At 37.0% G+C, this 22,436-nt stretch overlaps 5 protein-coding genes and 1 long non-coding RNA gene across 8 annotated transcripts; 3 read left to right on the top strand and 3 right to left on the bottom strand.

The window, feature by feature from the left end:
* Positions 1-1,857: 1,857 nt before the first annotated feature.
* Positions 1,858-6,284, top strand: LOC110873261 (probable prefoldin subunit 2). 2 transcript variants are annotated; one of them, XM_022122194.2, is made up of 2 exons: positions 1,858-2,001; positions 5,678-6,284. In XM_022122194.2, the coding sequence occupies exon 2, from the start codon at positions 5,682-5,684 to the stop codon at positions 6,120-6,122; it is 441 nt and encodes a 146-aa protein (XP_021977886.1). In that variant the 5' UTR covers positions 1,858-2,001; positions 5,678-5,681; the 3' UTR covers positions 6,123-6,284. The 2 variants fall into 2 exon arrangements, with proteins under 2 accessions (XP_021977886.1, XP_035832558.1); XM_035976665.1 differs by lacking the exon at positions 1,858-2,001 and adding an exon at positions 2,062-2,187.
* Positions 6,285-7,855: 1,571 nt separating this feature from the next.
* LOC110873262 (preprotein translocase subunit SECE1) lies at positions 7,856-8,647 on the bottom strand. Its single transcript, XM_022122195.2, has one exon. The coding sequence runs from the start codon at positions 8,480-8,482 to the stop codon at positions 7,982-7,984; it is 501 nt and encodes a 166-aa protein (XP_021977887.1). The 5' UTR covers positions 8,483-8,647; the 3' UTR covers positions 7,856-7,981.
* Positions 8,648-10,998: 2,351 nt separating this feature from the next.
* On the top strand, positions 10,999-14,247 carry LOC110873263 (protein DOUBLE-STRAND BREAK FORMATION). Of its 2 annotated transcripts, none has more exons than XM_022122197.1 (5): positions 10,999-11,106; positions 11,188-11,395; positions 11,470-11,613; positions 13,624-13,768; positions 13,907-14,247. In XM_022122197.1, the coding sequence occupies exons 1-5, from the start codon at positions 11,054-11,056 to the stop codon at positions 14,017-14,019; spliced, it is 663 nt and encodes a 220-aa protein (XP_021977889.1). In that variant the 5' UTR covers positions 10,999-11,053; the 3' UTR covers positions 14,020-14,247. The 2 variants fall into 2 exon arrangements, with proteins under 2 accessions (XP_021977889.1, XP_021977888.1); XM_022122196.1 differs by having other exon boundaries at positions 11,000-11,106; positions 13,902-14,247.
* LOC110873264 lies at positions 12,858-13,506 on the bottom strand. The gene is made up of 3 exons (XR_002555007.1): positions 13,485-13,506; positions 13,148-13,273; positions 12,858-13,011 (listed from the first exon to the last, which is right to left on the bottom strand). It is a non-coding gene; the product is annotated as an uncharacterized LOC110873264 (long non-coding RNA).
* Positions 14,248-15,499: 1,252 nt separating the features above from the next.
* LOC118481265 lies at positions 15,500-21,535 on the top strand. The gene is made up of 2 exons (XM_035976664.1): positions 15,500-20,527; positions 20,822-21,535. The coding sequence occupies exons 1-2, from the start codon at positions 19,832-19,834 to the stop codon at positions 21,080-21,082; spliced, it is 957 nt and encodes a 318-aa protein (XP_035832557.1). The 5' UTR covers positions 15,500-19,831; the 3' UTR covers positions 21,083-21,535.
* On the bottom strand, positions 17,224-18,162 carry LOC110870273. The gene has a single exon (XM_022119462.1). The coding sequence runs from the start codon at positions 18,160-18,162 to the stop codon at positions 17,224-17,226; it is 939 nt and encodes a 312-aa protein (XP_021975154.1).
* Positions 21,536-22,436: the final 901 nt, after the last annotated feature.

Below are 22,436 nucleotides of genomic sequence, written 5' to 3'. Positions count from 1 at the left end.
CTTAGATCTCTGATACCAATTTGTTAGAATTGGATACCAAAGAACGTATTGAATCAAAACTTGTTTATTGATAATTGGTACAATTAGGGTGTAGGGTGTGGGGGGCGGAAAACCCCATTCACCGATTCGGTGAGTAGTGGCAAAGCAATGCCAAAGAAGTTTACCGATCAAATCTTCACCAATTCGGTGAGTGGTAGCCGATTCGGGGAAGGGAGGAAGGAGAGAGAGAGGGTATTGTGGGTGGGGTCCATTCCTATCTCAACCAATCACAACTTTTTCCTTTTTAAAAAAAAATAGTTTACCACTTTACCAAGTGTATAAACCATTGCCAACACTTTTCACCAAAGTTTAAACACTTTTGACTGATTGACATGGCGCGCTCTGATTGGTCGGTTTGCCACTCCAAAGTGTTTAACCACTCCTTACACCCTTAGGGTTACAAATAAATCCTTCTATTTATAAGCCTAATAACTTGTTCAACAAGTAAACCTATTTGACTCAAACCAGGATTAAAAAACTATCTCAAAAAAACCCAAGTTTATAACCCGGTCACTTTTTACCCGAACTTTGTAAGTCGGTCATTTTTAACCTGAACTTACGCATAGTATGCAAGATAAGTCTAACACTCCGGTCCTTACTTTCTCTCTCTAAACAAACACTTATTACGTCGGTGGTCGTAGAGTGCCCTTCCTTTTTATAAAATTTGTAGAGTTAAATGCTTGGTTGGTCCCTGTGGTTTGCAAAAATTGCAGACTTGGTCCCAGTGGTTTACTAATTACACGCATGGTCCCAAAACTTGTCAAAAATGCACTCGGTTGGTCCCCAGCCCTAACTTCAGTTAAATTTCTCAGTTAAGTCCATATTAAATGACCAAAATACCCTTGCTTATTAACTCTCTTTATAACTGCATCATCACCACCACTTAGACCCCTTTTCAATTCTCTGCACCTTTTGAAGCCTCATATGCATCAAATTACTAAAAATCTGAATATTTCTATGTAAACTGAACAGTTAACTTCTTTCTCAAGGAATAATGCACCTCCAAAAACCTAGAATTTCTGATTCCAGAACAATGTGGATTCTAAACGGCAAATCTCATAAAAATGAAGTAAATCCAGTGAACTGAAGAACCTAATTCAGCTGATCCATACTCAAACAAACCCTAGGTTTTCATCAATAACACTCGAGTTCGTCAATCGAAAACAACAACAGTTTGCTTCAATTTACGTCACAATCCTTTTTCACATCACATTTCGCATCATATTTCGTCAAACAACACGCAATCGCAAGGATTACAGCTTCAAAACCCTAGCAAATGCATCTGCGTATTTTCGAACAATCTGGAAGCTAAAACTGTAACAACCGTATGAAATTGCATAAACTTACCAGCTCCGGCGATCGTGAAACCGTAACTATGTGTGTTTGATGTTTCTTCTTCTTCAGATGAACACAAACTTCTTCTTCTTCTGATTCGAACAGTTTCTCGAGAAATAAGACTCAAGATATTCACTAATGAAGCTGAAACGATTGATGTGTGAATGTGAATTAAGAACGTAAAGAAGCGTTGCAATCGAATCGTGTGATTAGTGAGAGAATGAAGAATGAGGTTCATGAAACATTGATGAAGTGACGCAGGGACTTAAAGATGATGCAGATTATAAAGAGAGTTAATAAGCAAGGGTATTTTGGTCATTTAATATGGACATAACTGAGAAATTTAACTGAAGTTAGGGCTGGGGACCAACCGAGTGCATTTTTGACAAGTTTTGGGACCACGCGTGTAATTAGTAAACCACTGGGAACAAGTCTGCAATTTTTGCAAACCACAGGGACCAACCAAGCATTTAACTCAAATTTGTATGGATAGGAATAATTAGACTAGTTAAGAATTTAACTAATCTAGATTCTAGAGCCCTTTAGTTATTTCTTGACGTCTACTTTGACAATTTAGGGTTTCCGAATCGGACATCATCTCTCGCTCGTCGATCACCGGAAGTCGCAGTAAGCTGTTTCCTCCTCTTCTTACTTTACTTGATTGTTATTATGTCTTCTTTTCTTACGACAGTTAGCAATTAATGCTATGCAAACTATATTGCTCAAAAGAATCACTCTATGCTGCCTAACTGTTCGATGAAATGCCTCAAACAAGTTGAATTTGACGCACCCCAATTTTGATGGCACAGAAGGGTATTTTAATCATGTTTTGTTCAAGTTCTATTGATTGTTGTTACTTGTTAGTGTTATGTTATCAAGTTTGCAACCTCAATTGAAATTTGAATCCACTTGTTAGCTTAGCAGTTCAAACTCAACTTTTTTTCACATTGTTGTTGGTAAGTTGGTTGTATGCTACTTGTCATTTGAGCAGCTTATCTTTTGGGCTTAGGCTTCAGAGTTCACAGACACTTGGTTTAACAAAGCGCGAAGCGCACAAAAACGACAAGGTCTAAAATCAAAGCGCAAATCGCAAAAGCGGAGGGCTTTTCGTATGCAAGGCGCAAGGTGCTTATCTTGGTTTTAAAATGCGCGCATAATGCGTAATACGTCCGATGCGCTGATGAGAGCGCATCACAACGGCTGATGCGATGCGATTACGTGGTGCGAGAATATTGCGCCGATTTTGCATAATGCGCTTGTCGCATAATGCGCTGATGCACGCAGCATTGTTTATTATGTTTTTTTTTCCAGATTTTATGAAATGAGTTGAGTTTTCTCAATAATTAATATCTTAGTATGCTTGATTTGGACCATTATGGTTCCTAAACACTTTTTGTGGTTCTAGAAACATTTTAGTATGCTTGGTTTGAACTAAAAAGCACAACTCTTATCTTCTTATTAGTTATTACGTTAGTTGTTGTGTATAAATAATTTTTCTATTACTTTTTTATAAAGAGCGCGTCACATACGTGATGCGCTCGCATCGCGCATCAGATTTTTGGACCAAACGCATCGGAGCGAATCACGCAATTTAAAACCAAGGTGCTTATATATATTTTTTAAATATATTCTATAGGCTTTTAGCATCCCTTACCCAAATGTATAGTTATAAATAAGGTTTACATATGATTTAATGTATTAATCATTTAAAAGTACAACCATTTTAGCAACATGTATAACATTTTAAAGCACAAAAACACCTTCTGTACAAAAAGCGTGTGCCTCAGTGGGATATTTTTTTCCAACAAGCTCACTTTTTTGTACAGAGCTCGCCTTATGTCACACAAGGCGCAGCTCTTTGCGCCTAGGGTCGCTTTGCGCTTAAGCGCCTTAAGGCGCGCATTTTTAAACCAAGCACAGACATAAGTTGCTTTCACTTAGAATGTGAGAAAAAAGACACGCATCAAATCTATGAACCATACGCCTCATGGGTGATGGGTGTTGCATTGGTTAAAATTAGTCACAGATATCTTTGGTTAGAGGTCACTCTATGCTATCTATTAGTAGGGTGCTTTTCGGGATTTCTTCTTTGTCGTCACATTATGTGACATGATTGCACTCTGTTCAAAAACTAATTCCACTTTTCTTTACATTTGGTGTTTCCATTTGAATTCATGTCCCAAAATTATTAGTTCCATTTTACTAAACGCCAGTTTCTCAAGTTCAACATAAACTATATATTTAATGCTTGTATGTTTTATGAAATGAACTTGCATATTTTACAAAAAAAAAAAAAGGATTTTATAAGCTGCTTTGTTATCTATTTATATATGCAGTCTATTTAACCACTTATTTCTAGATAAAAAGAGCAATTTTGTTTTGTCACCCAACAACACTAAGACTACATGTACTGGGGCGCGGTGAAGGCCATAGCGCCGGTATGGAGCCCCCCACACCGCCCCCAGGGGCGCCATGATCAAAAAAAAGAAAACCGGCGTGAAAAAATTCGCGGCGCGAGAAGGTGGGCATTTTCCACTTTGGTCCCTGCATTTTACAATTTGGTCCCTGCATTAAAACACTTTGGTCCCTGCATTTTACACTTTGGTCCCTGCATTTTACACTTTGGTTATGATGAGGTAGGGCTTTATGACTACGGCCTCAAGCCCCATAAAGCCCCGGGGTGACGTGGCATGCCACATGGCGCATAACGCCCCTTTGGGGGCTTTATGACTACACATGGCCTAAGACCATGCGTAGTGGGCAATATTCACCCTTGGGCGTTTTGCGCCATGTGGCAGCCCAGTCAGCAATGGGGCATTATGGGGCGTTTTCTAAAATGGGTGTAGTGGGGATGTGGGGATTGTGGGGCATTATGTTTGTAATAAAATAAAATAAAAAAAAAACATTTATAAAATCTTATTGGCCAAATAATGTAAGCTCAAATGTGATTGGACAAGATTTCCCCCCACCCGGCGTGATTTATAAAACGCCCAAACCAAAAAAAAGCCAATCACGCCCATGCGTAGTGGCAAAGGGGCGATATTGGGCGTGATCTTGGACAAAAAACGCCCCTTTGGGCAACCACTACGGGTGGTCTAAAAAGGGATTTTTTTATGTAAAACATATCAATAGGGTAGATTTGTCACCTTTTTTTGAAGGCGGCATTTTTTACCACTGGACAATATAACATTTTGTTATTGAAGAGTGGCATATGAGTGTCTTTTTGATGTTGGTGACCTGGTGTTTTCACGTGGAATATATACTGGTTTGATACGATGTATTTTTGTCAATTGTGCGATAGTAAGATTATGCAAAAATAAAATTGATAAAAGAGGACACGTGAGGTTTGCGTGGGATAGATCATAGAACTGAGGATAAATTGATGGAATCCTATGTGTTTTTCTGGTCGATATGTTAAAGACTTGGGCATGGTAAGTAGAGATTTTTAATTTATGTGAACAACTCAAAATTTGATCTTCTCCTTATAATGCACAGTTGTAGATCATTCAACCAACTAGAAACCCAATTTGAATTTCTCTCTTTCTGGTTATTTTAGTATTTGATTTTCAAATCATATGTTAGCTGTCATTTCGCGTATACTGAATTTTGGTTTACTTCAGTTAGTTCTATGGTATTTATTTCTGAATTGTTTGAGTCGTTCAACCTGAACGTTACTTCTAAAGCTGGCACGATAGGCCGGTTGGTTTGGGCTAGGTAACAGGGTAAATCGGGTTGACCCACTACCATTTCTTCATAATTTTAGTTCTAGTTTTTCAAATAAGTAAAGTATTATATATCAATAACAAAAATTGTACTATTAAAAAACAAATATAACTTTTGGAATAGAACAGTTTAAAATTTTTTGTAAGGATTTAAATACATTGATGTTCGACCTGTTTGACACATTACAATTACGTTTCCAGCCGATTAAAAGTTTCCCCATTTGACCCTTTGGTTTAAAAAGCGTGAGGCGCATGTTTTTATATATATCAGCCTCCTACACACCTAAGCTTGATCGAATTGACCCAGAAGTACATGAGGCGTCGCCTCAAGCCCCTGATGCGTTCTCCTTCGCGAATCGTGCATCAGGCACGGTTTTTAAAACCAAACTTGACCTGTTTTTAAGTGTACTCGTTTGACCCCCCCCCCCCCCCCTTTTTAAAGTTTGCCCATTTGACGCGTTCACCTTGAACGATAACTCAAATATGTAACCTATAGATGCTACAGTTAGTTTAAATCTTTATTCTTCATTGCTACAGTTTGTTATAGTTTTGAAATCTAATATGTATTTTTTAAACGTCAGTATCATGGCGGGTGTTTCTGGAAGTGAACACAGGGAGCCGATAAACGAGCAAGAAGTTGCAGCCAAGTATGGCAGCATAAGAACAGAGATGAATCAAATTTACTCCAAAATCACAGAACTCGAGATGGAAGTAAGCGAACACTCGTTGGTCATTAACGCCATACAGCCACTCGATCCTACAAGGCGTTGCTACAGAATGATTGGCGGCGTGCTCGTTGAAAGAACGATCAAGGAAGTTTTGCCAGCTGTCCAACAAAACAAGGAAGGAATTGAAGTGGTAATTGCTCGACTTAATGAAGCGTTGGAGAGGAAGAAGAAAGAGTTGACTGATTTTGAAACTAAGTACAAGATTCGGATTAGGAAAAATGATGGTGAGTCTGTGGATGATAATAGCAAGAAAGAAGGGTCTGCACAGGGTGTTCTTGTGGGTCCCGCTAATGCGTAATGTTTTGTGTTCGTTTAATTGATTTCGTTCAGGTTATTGTGTGTTCATAGACGATGAACATGAACATGATATGAAGGTTTGTAGTAGTTGGGGGTTCTTTAGTTTTTGCTACTTTTGGTGTTTTAAATTTGAACTTATGAGCTAGCTTTATGATGGTTTGATTTTTTGGCTTATAAACAATGGGTTGGTTTTGATAAAACGCTGAACCGTTAAATACCTTTTCTCGAAACTGAGAACCAAACTAGTCGGGTTGAACGGTTAGCTGGACTGTGTGGTTTTAAGTTTTAACTTAGGTTCCTAATAACTCAATATATTGTGATTGTTTTGATACGAATACGTAAGTAATGCACTTCTCAAATCCTTCAAACGAATAATGATAGTGACTATGTAGGTAGTGGTTTAACTAAAAAATGAGAGAGTTCATACCATATAGGTAGTGTTTTAACTAATTAAATCATAAAAAAATGTGCAGTGGTTCACTTTACTGGAATAATGTTTAAATTAAATAAATAAAAACTAAATTAAGATAAAAAGGGTTTAGATGTAATTTTTTTGTTTGGGTTAGAAAGTTAAATGTGAATGTAAAAAGGGGGCAAGGGGCATTATGGATCTCACGCCTTTCACGTGTAAGTGTAAATGGTTGACGTGTCTTGGGCGATTAGAAAAACATTCCTTTGTAAATGATTGACGTGTAAATGGGTGGTCTAATGTATCTATGCCTTTGGGCTCGAATAGAAAAACATGATTCGGTAGTTCAATACACCAAATGTCAAATAATTGAATAGCAATTTAATATTGGAAGAATCGGATTTGTTATTTAAAAGAGGATTGCAATGCACCTTGTTGCATGTTACTTGAGTTTTCTTTGTAAATTTTCCGGTTCTAACGTGATTTTCAATAAAAAAAACTATGAGATTGAAAAATAATAAAGACATTATTTTCATTTGTAAACTATTTTAAAGTTTATACTATAAGGTTAAACATATAAAAATGCCTATGCTACCGATCCCGTCCCGATACCGATAATCCCGATCCCGAAATTTCATGAATACTTGATATCGATACCAAAACATGTCGGTTCGGTACAGTATCGGTATTTTGAGGGTAAAAGTCGGTATTTTACCGATACCGTACCGATACCGAAAAACCCAAAATGTGGATACCGTTTCCGATACCTAAACATGTCGGGATCGAGATTATCGGTATCGGGATTGGGATGGGATCGGTATTTTATACCATTTGCTCAATGCCAAGTTGTACCAAATACTTACAGAGTTTTTTTAAAAAAAATTTGATAGTACACTTTTAACCCACAATCATTTGATTTTTTACTTTTAACCCAAAAATTTTCATATTTTGCAATTTAACCTCACAATTTTTTTACTTTTAACCCAAAAATTTTCATATTTTGCAATTTAACCTCACAATTTTTTTACTTTTAACTTTGTTCCTCTGTACTTTTCATATTTCGCAAATTTTTTGTTTTACGATTTCTAAATTTTGCAAGTTAACACATTTTTGTGTGGTTCAACGTTTTTACGTTTCGTTCTAATTTTTTCGAGTTAACACGGCCCAACGTGTGTGTGCGGGTTAACGTGTTTACGTCGCCTATTTTTTTTGCATTAACACGCCACAACCTCAGTGTTAATGATCGTTAACAGTTGTGTAACATTAGTGCTATTTGACTTAGTTTTACGCCCCCACCGCAACGCGGAAAAAGGAGGACTTAACACTAGTAAGAACAAAATAGAAAATCTCCCTGTTTCATTTCTTTTCAGCCAACACAAGTTAAAACAACTAAAAATCCCGCAGACCACAGTAACCACATACACCCCCCCCGCACCCAATCCCGCAACCCCTTATCCAAAAAAATCCTGAACCCCACGTCCGGCGAACACCCGATCAGAAAGCTCAGCCAAAACGGCATTAACAGTAAGCAAAACGACACTGGAACCGGCAATAACCCCCAGCACAACCCCTGTTGTCCCTAACACCTTATTAAACGCCGGCCACTCAATCCGGCCAATCTCCTCCGCTACTCCGCCCCATATACTCTCATCTTTCTTAACCTCGTCTCTATCCATCATGGCCTTCTTGATCTCTGCACCCAGTTCCGATAATTCCTCATCCGACGGTGGTTGTTGTTGTTGTTGAGTTGTTTCGGATTCTGTGGTTGTGGGTTTTTGTTGTTGTTCTTCTGCGGCGTTGCGGATGAGGGTGAATCGGTGGTGGTGGTTGTTGATTTTTACGGTGGTGGTGGTGGTGAAATTGGATTTGAATGTTGTTGAGAGTTTTGTGGTGGTGGGTTTTGTTGGTGGTGATGCGGTGGGGAGTGGGAATTGTGTGAGAGAGAATGCCATTGTTGGTGGTGAAACTGGAAATTTGGTTGTGTAAAAATTGGGGATATTATTGGGTGGCCTTTAACCCCCAAAACGACAGCGTTCGGCAAAAGAATCTGCTAATAAAATAGGGATTTCATGTTTTAACGCTTAATTTGTTAGTCTAACCGTCGTGGGCTTTTTGACGTTTTTCCCCAAAAAGAAATGCCTCACATCCGCCCCCTTGGCTTTTTTTTTCAAAAAAAATTCCCTAGACGTGCTTTAAAAAACGCTCCGATCTTGCCCCTTTTCAAATTATGACCAATGACATTTTTTGATTGTTTTTTTTTTCATTTAATTCTATTACATAATGCCTCACAATGTCCACATCTACATTACACCTATTTTAGAAAAAAACGTTATATAATGCCTTATTGCTGACTGGACTGCCACATAATGTAAAACGTCCAAAGGTGAGGGCATTATTTGTGTCTTTCACTACACATGGTCTTAATTGTTATTTTGTCCAAAGGGTTATACGTACTAATGTTGTGAGCTAGATATATAGTTTTTAAATGATTTAATTTTGCTATTAAAAAAAGGGGTAGTAGCATAGCATAGCTTGTTACTCGTTTACTTTCTATTTCAATGTTTATTTGAAAAAATAGTGAAAGTTTTATCACAATCGGACATAAAATGAGGTGTTTTTTTATAATACAATGAATTTAAGTGATAGTATTTACATTCAATTAGGAATTGTACCCACCCTTCGCCACAGTGATAGTATTTACATTCAACTAGTAATTGTACCTCACCCTTCGCCGCGGGTTTACCAAGTTGGACACTTATGTATCACTTGTTGGTGATAAATTAGAACTAAAAGATTTGATTTCTTACTTTTGTATCGTTGCAGATTTACTAAGTTGGACACTTCTGTATTACTTGATGATAAATTAGAATTAAAAGCTTTGATTTCTTCTTATTTGGGCATTTTTTGTCTTGATAAGAAATTTGTGTCATGTATTATGCTTTTATGACACAAACACAAAATGACTTGAACTCATTAATACAACCAAATCCAATGATGACAAGCTTCGATTTCTTCTAATTTGGACATTTTTTTTGTCTTGATAAGAAATTAGTGTCATGTATTCTGCTCTTATGACACAAACACAAAATGACTTGAACTCATTGATACAACCATATCCAATGACAAGCTCGACCAGGCTCGAGCTCGAACTCTTTTAACATATGAAAGCTCGAGCTCGAACTCGTTTAACATATGAAAGCTCGAGCTCGAGCTCGGCTCGATTCGAGCTTTATTTCTAAAGCTCGAGCTCGGTTCGAAGGTAATTTTTCAAGCTCGGGCTCGACTCGTTTAGTATTTATTAATTAATTTATATTAATGATAATTATTATACATATAATTGAGTTATTTTTTTATATTTATATAAATGGTAATTATTATTATATAAATATATGTTTAATATGTTAATAAAAAATATATAAACAGAAAGCTCGTTTAGGCTCGCGAGCCGGCTCGAGCTCGATAAGCGAAGCTCGGGGCTCGGGCTCGTTTGCTAAACGAGCTTGTTTTTTAGGCTCGGGCTCGAGCTCGAGCTCGTTTAAGCTTGGCTGAGTAGCTCACGAGTAGCTCGGTTCCTCTTATGACACAAACACATAATGACTTGCACTTATTCATACAACCAAATCCAATGACAAGCTTTGATTTCTTCTTATTTGGACATTTTTTTGTCTTGAAAATAAATTTGTGCCATGTATTATGCTCTTATGACGCAAACACATAATGATTTGAACTCATTCATACGCGTTACACGCGTAACCAAATCCAATCAAAAGTTGTTACGACCTAAAATTAAAAAAAAAAACAGTTAATCTCAAGCTATCCATGTTCGTCTAAATGGCAATCTATAAACATCACCGCTAATAACAATTTTAACTTTACCAAATCATAGCAGCTTACCTTTTCTATTAGCATTCTATACCACCTCTGTTATTCTTCAATATTTAAAAAAAAAATTGAATATTTTCATAATAGAGTCATGCTTGCTACGAACAAAGTTGTACGGAAGGTAAATGATCGCCTACTGTCATTGCTTCCCGACAAAGAAATAGAATACCCAGGTTATGTAAATTTGTGTATGTATAAAAATAATTCACTTATGTAAATTTGTGCGGACATTGTAAAGTTACATGATTTTTATCTTTAAATTCGTGTAATACACAAGTTTATAATCTAGTAATTAACAAATGATTATCTCTAAAGCAATGATCATAACGCAAAATATTTTATAGATATATGAAATATCACTAGAGCAGCAAACAAACTAACAAACTGAACAACACGAATAAGGCGTTGTTTGTGTTCATTTATCAAAGAAATAAATGTGTTCACGAATACTTCCGAACAAGATCATCTGTTCATGTTCATCCGATAATTAACGTGTTTGTGTTCGTTCGTTAATTTTTGATAACGAATACAAACAAACGTAACCGAACATAAACAAACGTTCATACACGCAAAATGAGCAGAAACAAACGTTCATGAACATATATATTTAAATTTCTAAATTCACAAACTTAGTTGAGAAAATGTGCATCTCCCACCAAATCTCTCTGTTCTGCTCTCTCATACAAGCTAGAAGGTAACTTTTTCAACATTTTAATCCACCAAACCCTAGAATTCGCTCCGGTTAACTCACAATTTCCGATTTCGAGTTCTTCAGATTCGACGACGGAACTTTACGCATTCTGGAGTCGATTTTAACCACCAGAGACGTCAAATCATTGCTAGATCTGCAACACAGCCTGAAAAACTTCATGAGACGTGAATCTGTAACCGTTCTTCGTGAAATTAACGAACTACATGTTGATCACAAGCTTCTGATCCTTGAATTCTTCGTTTGCGCATTTGCAATTACCGGAGATCTAGAGGCATGTTGTTCGTTCTAGTTTTGCTAGTTATTTTGTTGATTTTATGAGTTTTGATGGATATTTGTTGTTTTCAGAGCTGTTTGGCGTTGAGATATGAGGCGTTGGTTTTGCGAGAGGTGAATTGTGGTGTAGATCAGCGGTTACATGTTTCGTATAGCGAATGGTTTGCGTTTGCTGAGCATGCTGTTGAGAATAGGTTTTATGCCATTGCCAGAAAGGTATATGTTCTAATAGTTTAAATTATATGAATACAGTAAGGTGGATTTGTTTTGGATTTTACGTGTATTCGTATGAGTTATGTTTTGGATTTTACGTGTATTCGTATGAGTTATGCATGACTTATTTGTTTGATCGGTTCGGTTTTGTGTTTGAGTAGGAATAAATGACATTCTAGTTGTAATTAAGTGTTATGAAAGTTTTATTGTTGGAGTACTTTGACTGTAGATTAGTTTCAGTAGCTGTGACTGGCATGTTCTTTTGTTTGATGTTTTCATACTATATAATAAGCATGGAAAAACTGCGTTAGGTCGAGGTTGTTAGCCGATCAAACTAGTTCCGATCAAAACTAGTTATTTAAAAAAAGTTTTAATCTGTTTGGTCTAGGCTAAGGTTGAAACTGGTCGTTTTAGAAAAAATATCAAAATGCGTCCACCAGCTATATTTTTATATACCAGCTAGTGGTGACAGCAGGCAAAGGCGGTGGCATGATGCGAATATGCGATCGCAGTGGTGGTTTCGGAAGCAGCAAGTAGGTAGTGGTGGTAGACAATGGTGGCGGGTGGTGATGGCCCGTTTCTTATAGTATTTTTCTGTTGGTTTTCTGTTATATGTCATGTAATTCATTTGATGGTAGTAGCCTCAGTTTAAACCAGATTTAGGGATCTGAAGTAGCCATTAAGTTATTATGCAGTGTATATATGTTTGTGAGGCCTTTACACCTAGTTCTTTTACATTATCAGTCATCATTAATACCTTTGAATTTTCATTTTTATTAAAGCAATTTAATAAAAATAAAAATTTTCCAACCTGACCTGGCAGCTCGACCCCAGCCAGGGGCTGCCGCCCCTTGGAACCCCCGTAGAGTACGGGCTCCGCCCGTACACTTCGAATAATAATAACTCAAACAAGCGTGCACTCCTGCACCTCCTAACTTGCTTGATGTGTATTATTATTCGCTTTGATCACCAAGTCAATCCCCGATTACACTAAAATATCTAACAACTTCTGTTATTTACAAGCTTAGATTTATACTAAAACAATCTTTAGTGTTAAAGAAAAAAGACAAAATGATACCTTCGGTATTTCTTTGGTTGAAACAGTAGCATCACTTGGCGAATTGGTTGGAATATCTCTTGTATTTCTTTCTACTTCCTAGAAGAATTACCTCAAAATGTGATTAAACTAACACCACACGATGATACCATTTGATATATGCCGAAACATACATACATATATTTAAATACCTGTTCTTTAGCACCTTCGGACTGCATATGGTTGATTATACCATCAACTGTCCAATCTTTAACGGTTTCTACTTGAGATGATAGTGGTAAAAGCATCTCAACAGCAGCCCGGTTACCTCGAGCAGCTGCAACTTGTACAGGCTTTAAGCCATCCTAAAATAGCAAGAGAATAAAAGGAGCCGATATTTTTAACAAATGGGGACCAAAAAGTGACAGTGAAGTAGCTACTAACATATGATTAAAAAATTGAATTTCTAAAAATAAGAGTGGCTACTTTCTTAAGGCTCACCTCATCGGTCATATTGGGATCAGCGCCAGCTTTAAGCAAGCATGTGATCAATTCTGAGTTACCAATATCAGCGGCGATATGTAGTGGGGTTGCTCCACCAGCAATAATATTTACTTTAGCACCTGCCTGTAGTCCAACACAAATAAGTACTACTAACTAACACTTGACAAATAAACCTATGATGAACACTTGAAATTTAAATATAGGCACGACACTGCATTTTGAGATATGATGCATAATTATAGTTCTTACATATAATAGCTTAGAAAGAAACACTCGTCTAGCTAGGGTGAGTAGTAGACACATATACAGTCTGATAGTAGAGAAATGGGTGTACCTGAATTAACAGCTCTAAACATCTAGCTAAATTTCATAAAATCAATTAACATCTAGCTATAGTTTCGTTAATCTATCTGACTATTTCTAAATTTTGTTTGTTTTAAAGAAATACCTTTGAATTTTCATTTGTTCTGCAGGCATGTGAGAAAGCACTTGCATGCTTTCAAACAAACGATAAACTTAAAACAAAAGATGCAGATACATTATCTGAACACATGGAAGCGATTAGAAAAGTCAAGAGACTGAAGGACCTTGCTACGGTCAGAGGTTCTTCACAATCCGGTACGCTTTATATCATTGAAATACTTTGGTAATGCTTCCATTATGGTGTTTTAGTGGATATCATAGTTGTTGAACTTTTATTCAAAATTTTGTGGTGCTAAGTTCTCATTGTAGTTGTTTTATGAGAAATCAGTTCAGGCACAAACAGTCGAATACTTGAAAACAAAAATAATCCAACACGACAAAGCTTCCACACGTGTTATAAAAGAAAAACAACCTTCAGCCAGCTTTCTGTTCAGGAATGGAATTAAGAAGCATAACGCGCGTAAGCTGCAAGAATTGCAAAGGCTATAGCAGAAGATATATCGTCAGACCACACGCGACTAAGGCCTAGGTGCTTACTTCCTTACATGAACTTTTCTAATGATTTTAATCTCTCTATAAACTAACTTGATTGTAACAAAAAACCACAATAAGTAACATGCTTTATTTCATAATTCATAGGGTAATAAATGATAATGCATTTCATTGCATCCAAACTCAAAGCCCACTAGATTATGGCCCATTAATACTCTCTGCTTGGCATTGCTCTCTTGTTTTATTTGTTTGTACCACTACCATGTCCTTTTCTCTTTAATGTGGGTTATTGATGGGGTGGGCCTGAGAATTTTTGGCCCAACAAATATCCTTTTCACTATTAGATCAAAAGAAATGGGCCTAGTGAGTGGAATGTATCCCAAAGTATAGTTTAAATGCTATCAAATCATTTTATAAAAGAAAATGGATAGTTTTAAGATGTATAATGTTACCATTTAATTTTTACACTAATTTAAAAAATATTTTTTTGATGAAAAAGTGTTTCTTGTCAACCTCACCTTTTTCGACCCCATTGTAAATTTACCGTTTTTGACCCATTATCCAACCCGCACTATATTCTCACCTCTACTAAAATGGAAAGAATGATCAGGTACTTATTTTGCATCATCTTAATCGATGAAACATAGCGACCCTGTATTTAAAAAGTATGATATTTTGGCTCTATTGATACTTTATTTTTATTTGAGTAAATTGCCAAAATCGTCCCTGAGGTTTGGGCATGTTTGCTATTTTCATCCAAAACAACTTTTTTCTACAATATAGTCCCTCACATTTGGGATTTTTTGCCATTTTAATCCAAACATCTAATTTGCTTTATTTTTCTATCAAACATTTGGATGAAAATGACAAAAAATCTCAGATCTCAGGGACGATTTTGGCAAAAAAAAGTCAGACATTTGGATGAAAATGGCAAAAAATCCCAAAAGTGAAGGACTGACTATATGGTACAAAAAAATAGTTTTGGATGAAAATGGCAAACATACCCAAACCTCGGACGATTTTGGCAATTTACTCTTTTTATTTTATCAGTTGGTTATCATGATAACTTCAGATCTCAGTGATTAAGTTCATAAACTTATGGGTCAGTTTACTCAAGCAACCTAAGATTACAAAAGCATAACATAGAAGATGCAACACTTCTTAGCAATCCAATTTTTGGTCATTAACCTTAGCTTCACAGGATTATACTAATATGTAATTAATGACCCTCTTATGATCTTATCTAAGAGTTTAAAAGAGTAAATCCTGCAGCAACATAATAGTATGGTCCCTCAGCCCATGGAATCACAATATCACATGCCTCTTGCTTCTGCCACACCTGTCAACTATTATTAAAACTATTATTGTATTGTTATTAATATTACTTGGTATTATTTACTTCTCTTCATAAATGGTATAGACGACATTTTGCAGTTTTGGAAATTTTGAATAGAACCCTGTCTGTCTTCCATTGGAAATTCCAATCTCCTTCTGTTCCGGCAATTGGAATTCAGGTCTGTCTTTTGCTGCTCAATGAATGCTGTTGTAGGGTTGTTAACTAATATATCTGTTTCTTTTGTTTCCAAAAAACAATTTTAACAGACATAAATATTGGTAGTATAAAAAAATAGAAATAACCCGATAAGGCGGTAGACCGAAATTAGAGTAGACCTATATTTTTTTTTAACTTAACAATTTTTTTACTCCTAAATACCATCTAGTCAACCTGTAGTTTTAACGATTTGAATTCACATTGCATATGTGAAGGGCAATCACCGTTGTTACTAGCCCATAAGGTCATGGGCAAAGTAGACATATATTACATGTCTACGGACGATATAAGTGATCATGTAAAATCATCTATCGTTTAGCAAAATACTTTTGCTTATCACGTCGGTTGATAATGTTATGTTATGTTATACTATCAATATTAGGCCATAAATTATAAGTTAGTGTCTTGTGGTGACATACATCTTGCTACACTTTTTCGTACAACCATGCTACAAGCCCTTTGTTTTTTTAAAAGAAAACACATTCCCCTTAAATTTTTTCCTAAAATCCACCTAATGCTCATTTTGTGGGATTCGAAATATACACACTAAATACCACTAGGCTAAATAATTTTAAAAAATGTGAAACTACATACAAATCTTGTTGTGTGAATATGCACTGTTAACAAATATGTTGTCTTACCTTCAGGTCTAGTACACCGGGTCAAGCGATACAACTAGTAACCAATCGATTCAAATAGAAGCACTTTAAATAAAGGATATTGGATTTAAATAACCACAACTTTCACCAATTGGCTAATAACGCTTTTAACTTTTTATTTATACCACATCACTCTCAACTTTCAACTTATTTTCCTATGGCACTCCCAAACTAAATTAACTGAACCCTAACTATATTAGCTAACTTCAGATGTCAGGTCACTAAATATTGCCACATCAGATGCTACATAATAAAAATGCCACGTCATCAAAAAATGCTACGTTAGATGACGCGTCACCAAATGAGTGCCACATCAGATGCCACGTCAGCAAAAAGGCCACCTCAGATGCCACATCACAAAATAAAGTGCTACATCAGCAAAAAACTAACTGGGTTAGGGTTCAGTTAGTTTGGGAGTGCCAAAGGAACATAAGTTAAAAGTTGAAAGTGGTGTGGTACAAATCGAAAGTTAAGGGTGCTATTGGTCAATTAGTGAAAGTTGAACTTATTTAAATTCAGTATCCCTTTAAATAACCGGTTTCAGGTCCGTATTCTGTTTCTTGTCCGAATAGTCCGGCCCGTTACCGGTATAGTGATATATAGTCTTCATTTGTGTACGTAAAATAATGAATATAAGATTAAGCACCCACGCACATCCCCATAACCGAATCTTCCAAATCATCAAAGGTGCATTCAATGCTTGCATTGGAGGTCTCACGTTTTATATTTCTTCAAGACGGGGAAAGATGTCTGTTTTTCTTCATATTTTATTACATCAATTTTGATAAAATTACACACACTCATACTCACTCACTTAGGTTCCTTTTTTTTTTTTTTTTTTTTTTTTTTGAACGGCCGACAAAATTTTATTATTTGTAGCAAGATGCTACCACCAAATATTACAAACATAGCATTCACCAGTACATTACATACTTATATATCACCAGCTAGCGAAAACAAAATCTTCCCCAATCCTCCCATGTTAACATTCCCATTTTAGATCTATTCTTAATCCAAAGATACGCCATCGATTTTATCTCATCCAAAGTCTTTGCGTAGTTCGGAACTCCTTGTCTGAATACCATCTCATTCCTTAGTTTCCATATGCACCATATAGCCACCAACACCACTGCATGGACCGCCTTTCTCTTCTTCGACGATCCGGAACTAATTTCGTGTATACTAAGTAGATCATTAATCCCAAAAGCTATGATCGGCTGAATATTACACCACTCCGCGATACTTAACCATATAGATTGTGCGAAATGGCAAGCAACGAACAAATGTTCACTTGTCTCGGAAACCTCGCCACAAAACACACAATCCTGAACTTGAACCGGGATATTGCGAGCCACAAGTGCACACTTAGTCGGAAGCCGTTCCATTTCTGCCCTCCATGCCACAATCGCGACCTTTTTCGGAACCCAATTATTCCATTCAAAAGCTCGTACAGGGCTGTCCCGGTTAACGGAGCTTAAAATCTTCTTGATACCGGCCACGGTAAAACATCCATTTGCATCGTACTTCCAAGACCACTTGTCCGACCCCATGTTCACAGCTAAAGAATCAATCAAAGTCTTCATATGTTGTAACTGAAGGATTACCGGGTCATCGAGTATAGGCCGCTCCCAATCCCATGAATACATCGGCCCCGAGTCACCCAGATCCACCCGGTCTTCCACCAGACATTCTTTATTTCTTTCAGCCTTAAATAGCTCTGGGAATTTAACATAAAATGGTATCGGGTCGGCCCAACTATCCAACCAGAACTGGATATTATTCCCACTAGCCCATGTTGCTGAAGCGGCATTTTTGAGGTCTATATCCGCATGTAGTACCAATTGCCCCACACTTATGATGTTCTTCCAAGGTCCTGCTAACGTCATTCTTACCGGAATATCGCTCCATCCCCTTGTATTATGATGAATAGCCCAAATTATCCTACGCCATAAACCTTTTTTTTTTCTTTTTTTTTTTCCCGTTTTGAATCTCCACCACCACTTCGCCAATAAAGCCAAGTTTGTATCCCTAAGAGAACCAAAGCCCAACCCCCCGTATTCAACCGGAGCGGTCGTTTTTTCCCAAGCAACCCAATTCATTTTCGCTTTTTCTTCCGAACCACCCCAAAAGAAAATTCTTCTAATTCTATCCAACGCGTTTAGGACTTTAAGCGGGGCTCTAAACAGTGATAGATAGTAGGTTGGGAGAGAATTGAGCACTGATTTAATCAATGTTATCCTCCCACCATAAGATAATGTCTTTGCTTTCCATATGGAGAGGCGACTTTTAAAAACTTCCAAAACCATATCCCAATTTTTTGACAAGTTCATATTTGCACCTACACTTAAGCCAAGATAGCTACCCATTGAAACAACCCTAAAAGTTGTGGGTGGTTAGGTAGTGTTTTGACTTTTCTTTTTTGAAAAAATAGAGCTAAATTGTTTTCAGTAGAATGGGTAAATTGGTTTGCCTTTACTTTCGCTTAGTTTGTATGTCTGATGTATTGTTTTGTGTTTTTAATAAAATCTGCCGTTCAAAAAAAAAAGTAGTGTCTTGACTTTTCTTTTTATAGGAAATACAACATTTTACTTGTGTCACATTTTATAATACTCAGCTAAACCATCTATTCAACAATTTTCGGTTACAAGTACTGTAATACGCCTCTTTATAGGGTCTATTCTGTGTTGTAAAAATCGCGAATAGTTGGTAATTAATTGCTAGTCGGCTAGTAATTGAGTAATTTTTCGTTAATCAGTCCATTAATCGCTAGTCAGGCCTAATCAGACCTAGTCAGACCTAGTTTGACCTACTCAGCGGGCCAAAAATCGGCGATTCCGGTATCAAAACCTGTATATTCCGGTCAAAATCTGTAAATTAGTTAGTTTCCAACCAAATCATGTGAATTCCAACAATTAATCTTATATACTTAAAAAAAGAGTTGAGAAAGAGTTAAAACTCGTCTACGTATAATATTTACTTATAAAAATGTGTATATGTATACACAAAACTGAAAATTACATATTAAAAACCCGATCCGATTAATCTCGGGTAGTCGCTAGTCCCACCTTACCGGCCGACTAGCGAATTCTCCAACCTTGGGTCTATTAACACCATCTTTTTTCTTTGTTACTTTTGTTAAACGACGTCGTATAACTTTTTTGGTTGCAAGACTTTTAATACTGGATAAAGTATCACTAAAATTACATAAGGATGACAGGTAAACGGGTAACAAACTGCGCTGTAATGGGACTCGGGGCGGTCCCGTGATACATGATCATCACTCGTTGAAGTGCAACGGAACACCGCCGCCGCCTCAAGAATCACGCGTTATATATGTAACGCGTTACACCCACAACGCGTTGAACTTTTGATTTTCGACCGTTTGAAAATGACCGTTGGTAATTTTTTTTGACCGTTTGAATGATTTTGATTCTTTTTTTTATATAAATCCAACATATTTCAATACAAAAACTCAAAAAACTCTCAACTATTCTCACACTCGATACAAAAAATTAAAACACTCTCCAACTCAATCTAAATAATTTTACAAGAAATATGGAAGGTTCAAGCAAGAGAGGTGGGGGATCGAAAAAAAGAGGTTTGGGTACGAAGAAAAATCCCGTAAGGCCCAAGGTTCGAGCGAATCTTGGTGAGCCGGCGCGCTTTAGGTTGCAAGACGAACCCGACCAAGTCCCACCCTTTCAAACCCAACAATATCCACCCTTTCAAACCCAACAATATCCACCCTTTCAATCGCAAACGTACCATAACCAACCGTTCGTTCCACCGTTTCAACCTCACCAATTTCAATCGCAAACGTATCAAACCCAACCCCACACACTCGACCCACTACTAGAAGACAACACCCTCATTCATCATTTTGCAAAAGCGTGGCGTGAACCACGTGAACCACAACAAAGTCTTGACGAGGACGAGGAAGAGGAAGAGGAAGAAGAAGCGGAGGAAGAGGAAGAGGAAGAAGAACAAAATGATGACGTTCAAGAAATCGTTCCAATCGGCCGACAACCTTGGACGAGCGAGGAGGAGGTGTCCTTGACGAAGGCGTATTTGCACATCTCGGAGAGTAGGAAACATGGGAACGAGCAACGAAAGGATGCGTTTTGGAGACGGGTCATTAATCATTTTAGGCAACTTCCCGGTGTAAGGATACGAAACATGGACCAAATGACATCGAAGTGGACGGATTTGAACGGGAAAATTAGCAAGTTCAACGCTTGTTTCATTCAAAAGGTATGTTTTTTTATTAAAGTTTAAAAAAAACAGTTTTTATAAAAAAAACAGTTTTTATAAAAAAAATAGTTTTATAAAAAACAGTTTAAAAAAACAGTTTTTATAAAAAAACAGTTTTTATAAAAAAACAGTTTTTATAAAAAAAACAGTTTTTATAAAAAACAGTTTTAATTAAAAAAACAGTTTTAATAAAAAAAACAGTTTTAATAAAAAAAAACAGTTTTCTAAAAAAAACAGTTTAAATAAAAACAGATTTTTTTTAAGAAAAAACATAACATTTTATATTTTTTGTAGAACCGAAACCCACAAAGTGGAGCGAGCGAGGCGACGATCATGCAACAAGCCACCGCAGAGTATTGCCGAGTGTACAAAAAGAGAACTTTTCCACACGTGGGGGCATGGGAAGTTGCGAGACATCACCCGAAGTGGGTCCCCGTTGAGTTGGTTGACATGCATGGTCCTAGGCTCCAAAAAAACGAGGCGGTTCGAAAAGATCAAAGACATCCGAGTCGGGGAACTACACGACTTCCGCGTCGGATAACTTGCCCCAAATGAACTTAAACGACGACCCTCTTGACGAACCCGATCAACCCCTTGACGAGCCCGTTGAGGAAGATACACCCACAAGGCCACGACGTAGACGAGGTGGTGAATCGTCAAGCAAAGGGAAGGAGGCGGTGGCGGAGTCGATCTTCAGAATCGAAGAGGAGAAAATGACCCAGTTCAAGAAGGCCGAACAAAGAAAAGAAACAATGATGTCCCTAAAAGTTGAACGCGAGCAGGCGTACAAGGAACACTTGAAAACGATTGAAAGACAAAATGATTTAAAAATCTTGTGTGAAAACCACGCCCATCTCGACGAACCGTTCAAGTCAGTTGTCATTCAACAAAAGCGCGCGATTTGCGCAAAGTGGGGTTGGGAGATGCCACCCGTCTAGTTGTTTTTTTATTTGGCTATGTAATTTATTTTTAAAGTTTAATGAAATTTATAATTTAATGTTTTATTTTTAATTTCTAATTTTAAAATGAAAATTAAAAAAATTGGGAGTGATAGAATTCCATCACTAGGGATTCCACCCCTCCTACATTTCTATCACTAGTGATAGAAATTTGGTTGATGACATGACATGATTTGATTGGAGAGTGAGAGTGATAGAATCTATCACTAGTGAACCACCCCTAATCTCCTAACCCCTTTTAGGTAACGGTTCAAACAGGTACAAAACCAAATGGTATTTTGTCTTGTTGTTTTCCCATTTTCGATAAAAAAGAACATAGACAGTTGCATTGGTTATGAGACGAATTTTGTGGTATCTAAAATCCAAAAAAGACAACTAGGGAAGTGTTTTTTCTTGGAATGGAAGATTAGAAGCTTGGAATCATGTGGAACTCATTAATTGCAGTCTCTCTAGAGAATCGTTTTCAGGGTTCAACGATTCCTGAGTACCATTAAAATATACAATTTCAGAATCCTCGTCAGACTTATTATACACACACATACATATACATATCTGTGTGGGGATGGGGTTGCGGGAAATAATGATACGTTTAGCACAACTTTTGGATGTGGCTAAATGTACCCTCATGTATGCTTAACGCACCATCTATGAGATAAAGTAGAGTGACGATGTGACTAAGTTAGGGGCTGTTTGTTTCAGCTTTTAATGACTTCTTAATGGTTTAGACCTCTTACTGGTTCAACACTTAATATTTCAGACTGTTTGTTTCACGAGCAGATGTCTGAATGGTTCAAACATTTGTCTTTGAATGGTTAAGCATTATACTCACTCTTAATAGTTCAGACATCTTACTGGTTCAACATCTAATGGTTTAGACCTCTTACTGGTTCTGTGGTTCAGCACTTACCCATTCAAAAGTTATCAAATAGCCCCTTGATATGGGACAGGCA

The sequence above is a fragment of the Helianthus annuus genome, chromosome 8, assembly GCF_002127325.2.
Source record: "Helianthus annuus cultivar XRQ/B chromosome 8, HanXRQr2.0-SUNRISE, whole genome shotgun sequence".
Classification (NCBI taxonomy): Eukaryota; Viridiplantae; Streptophyta; class Magnoliopsida; order Asterales; family Asteraceae; genus Helianthus; species Helianthus annuus.
The sequence above is the reverse complement of the archived record's forward strand: the minus strand, read 5'-3'. Positions and strand labels throughout refer to the sequence as shown.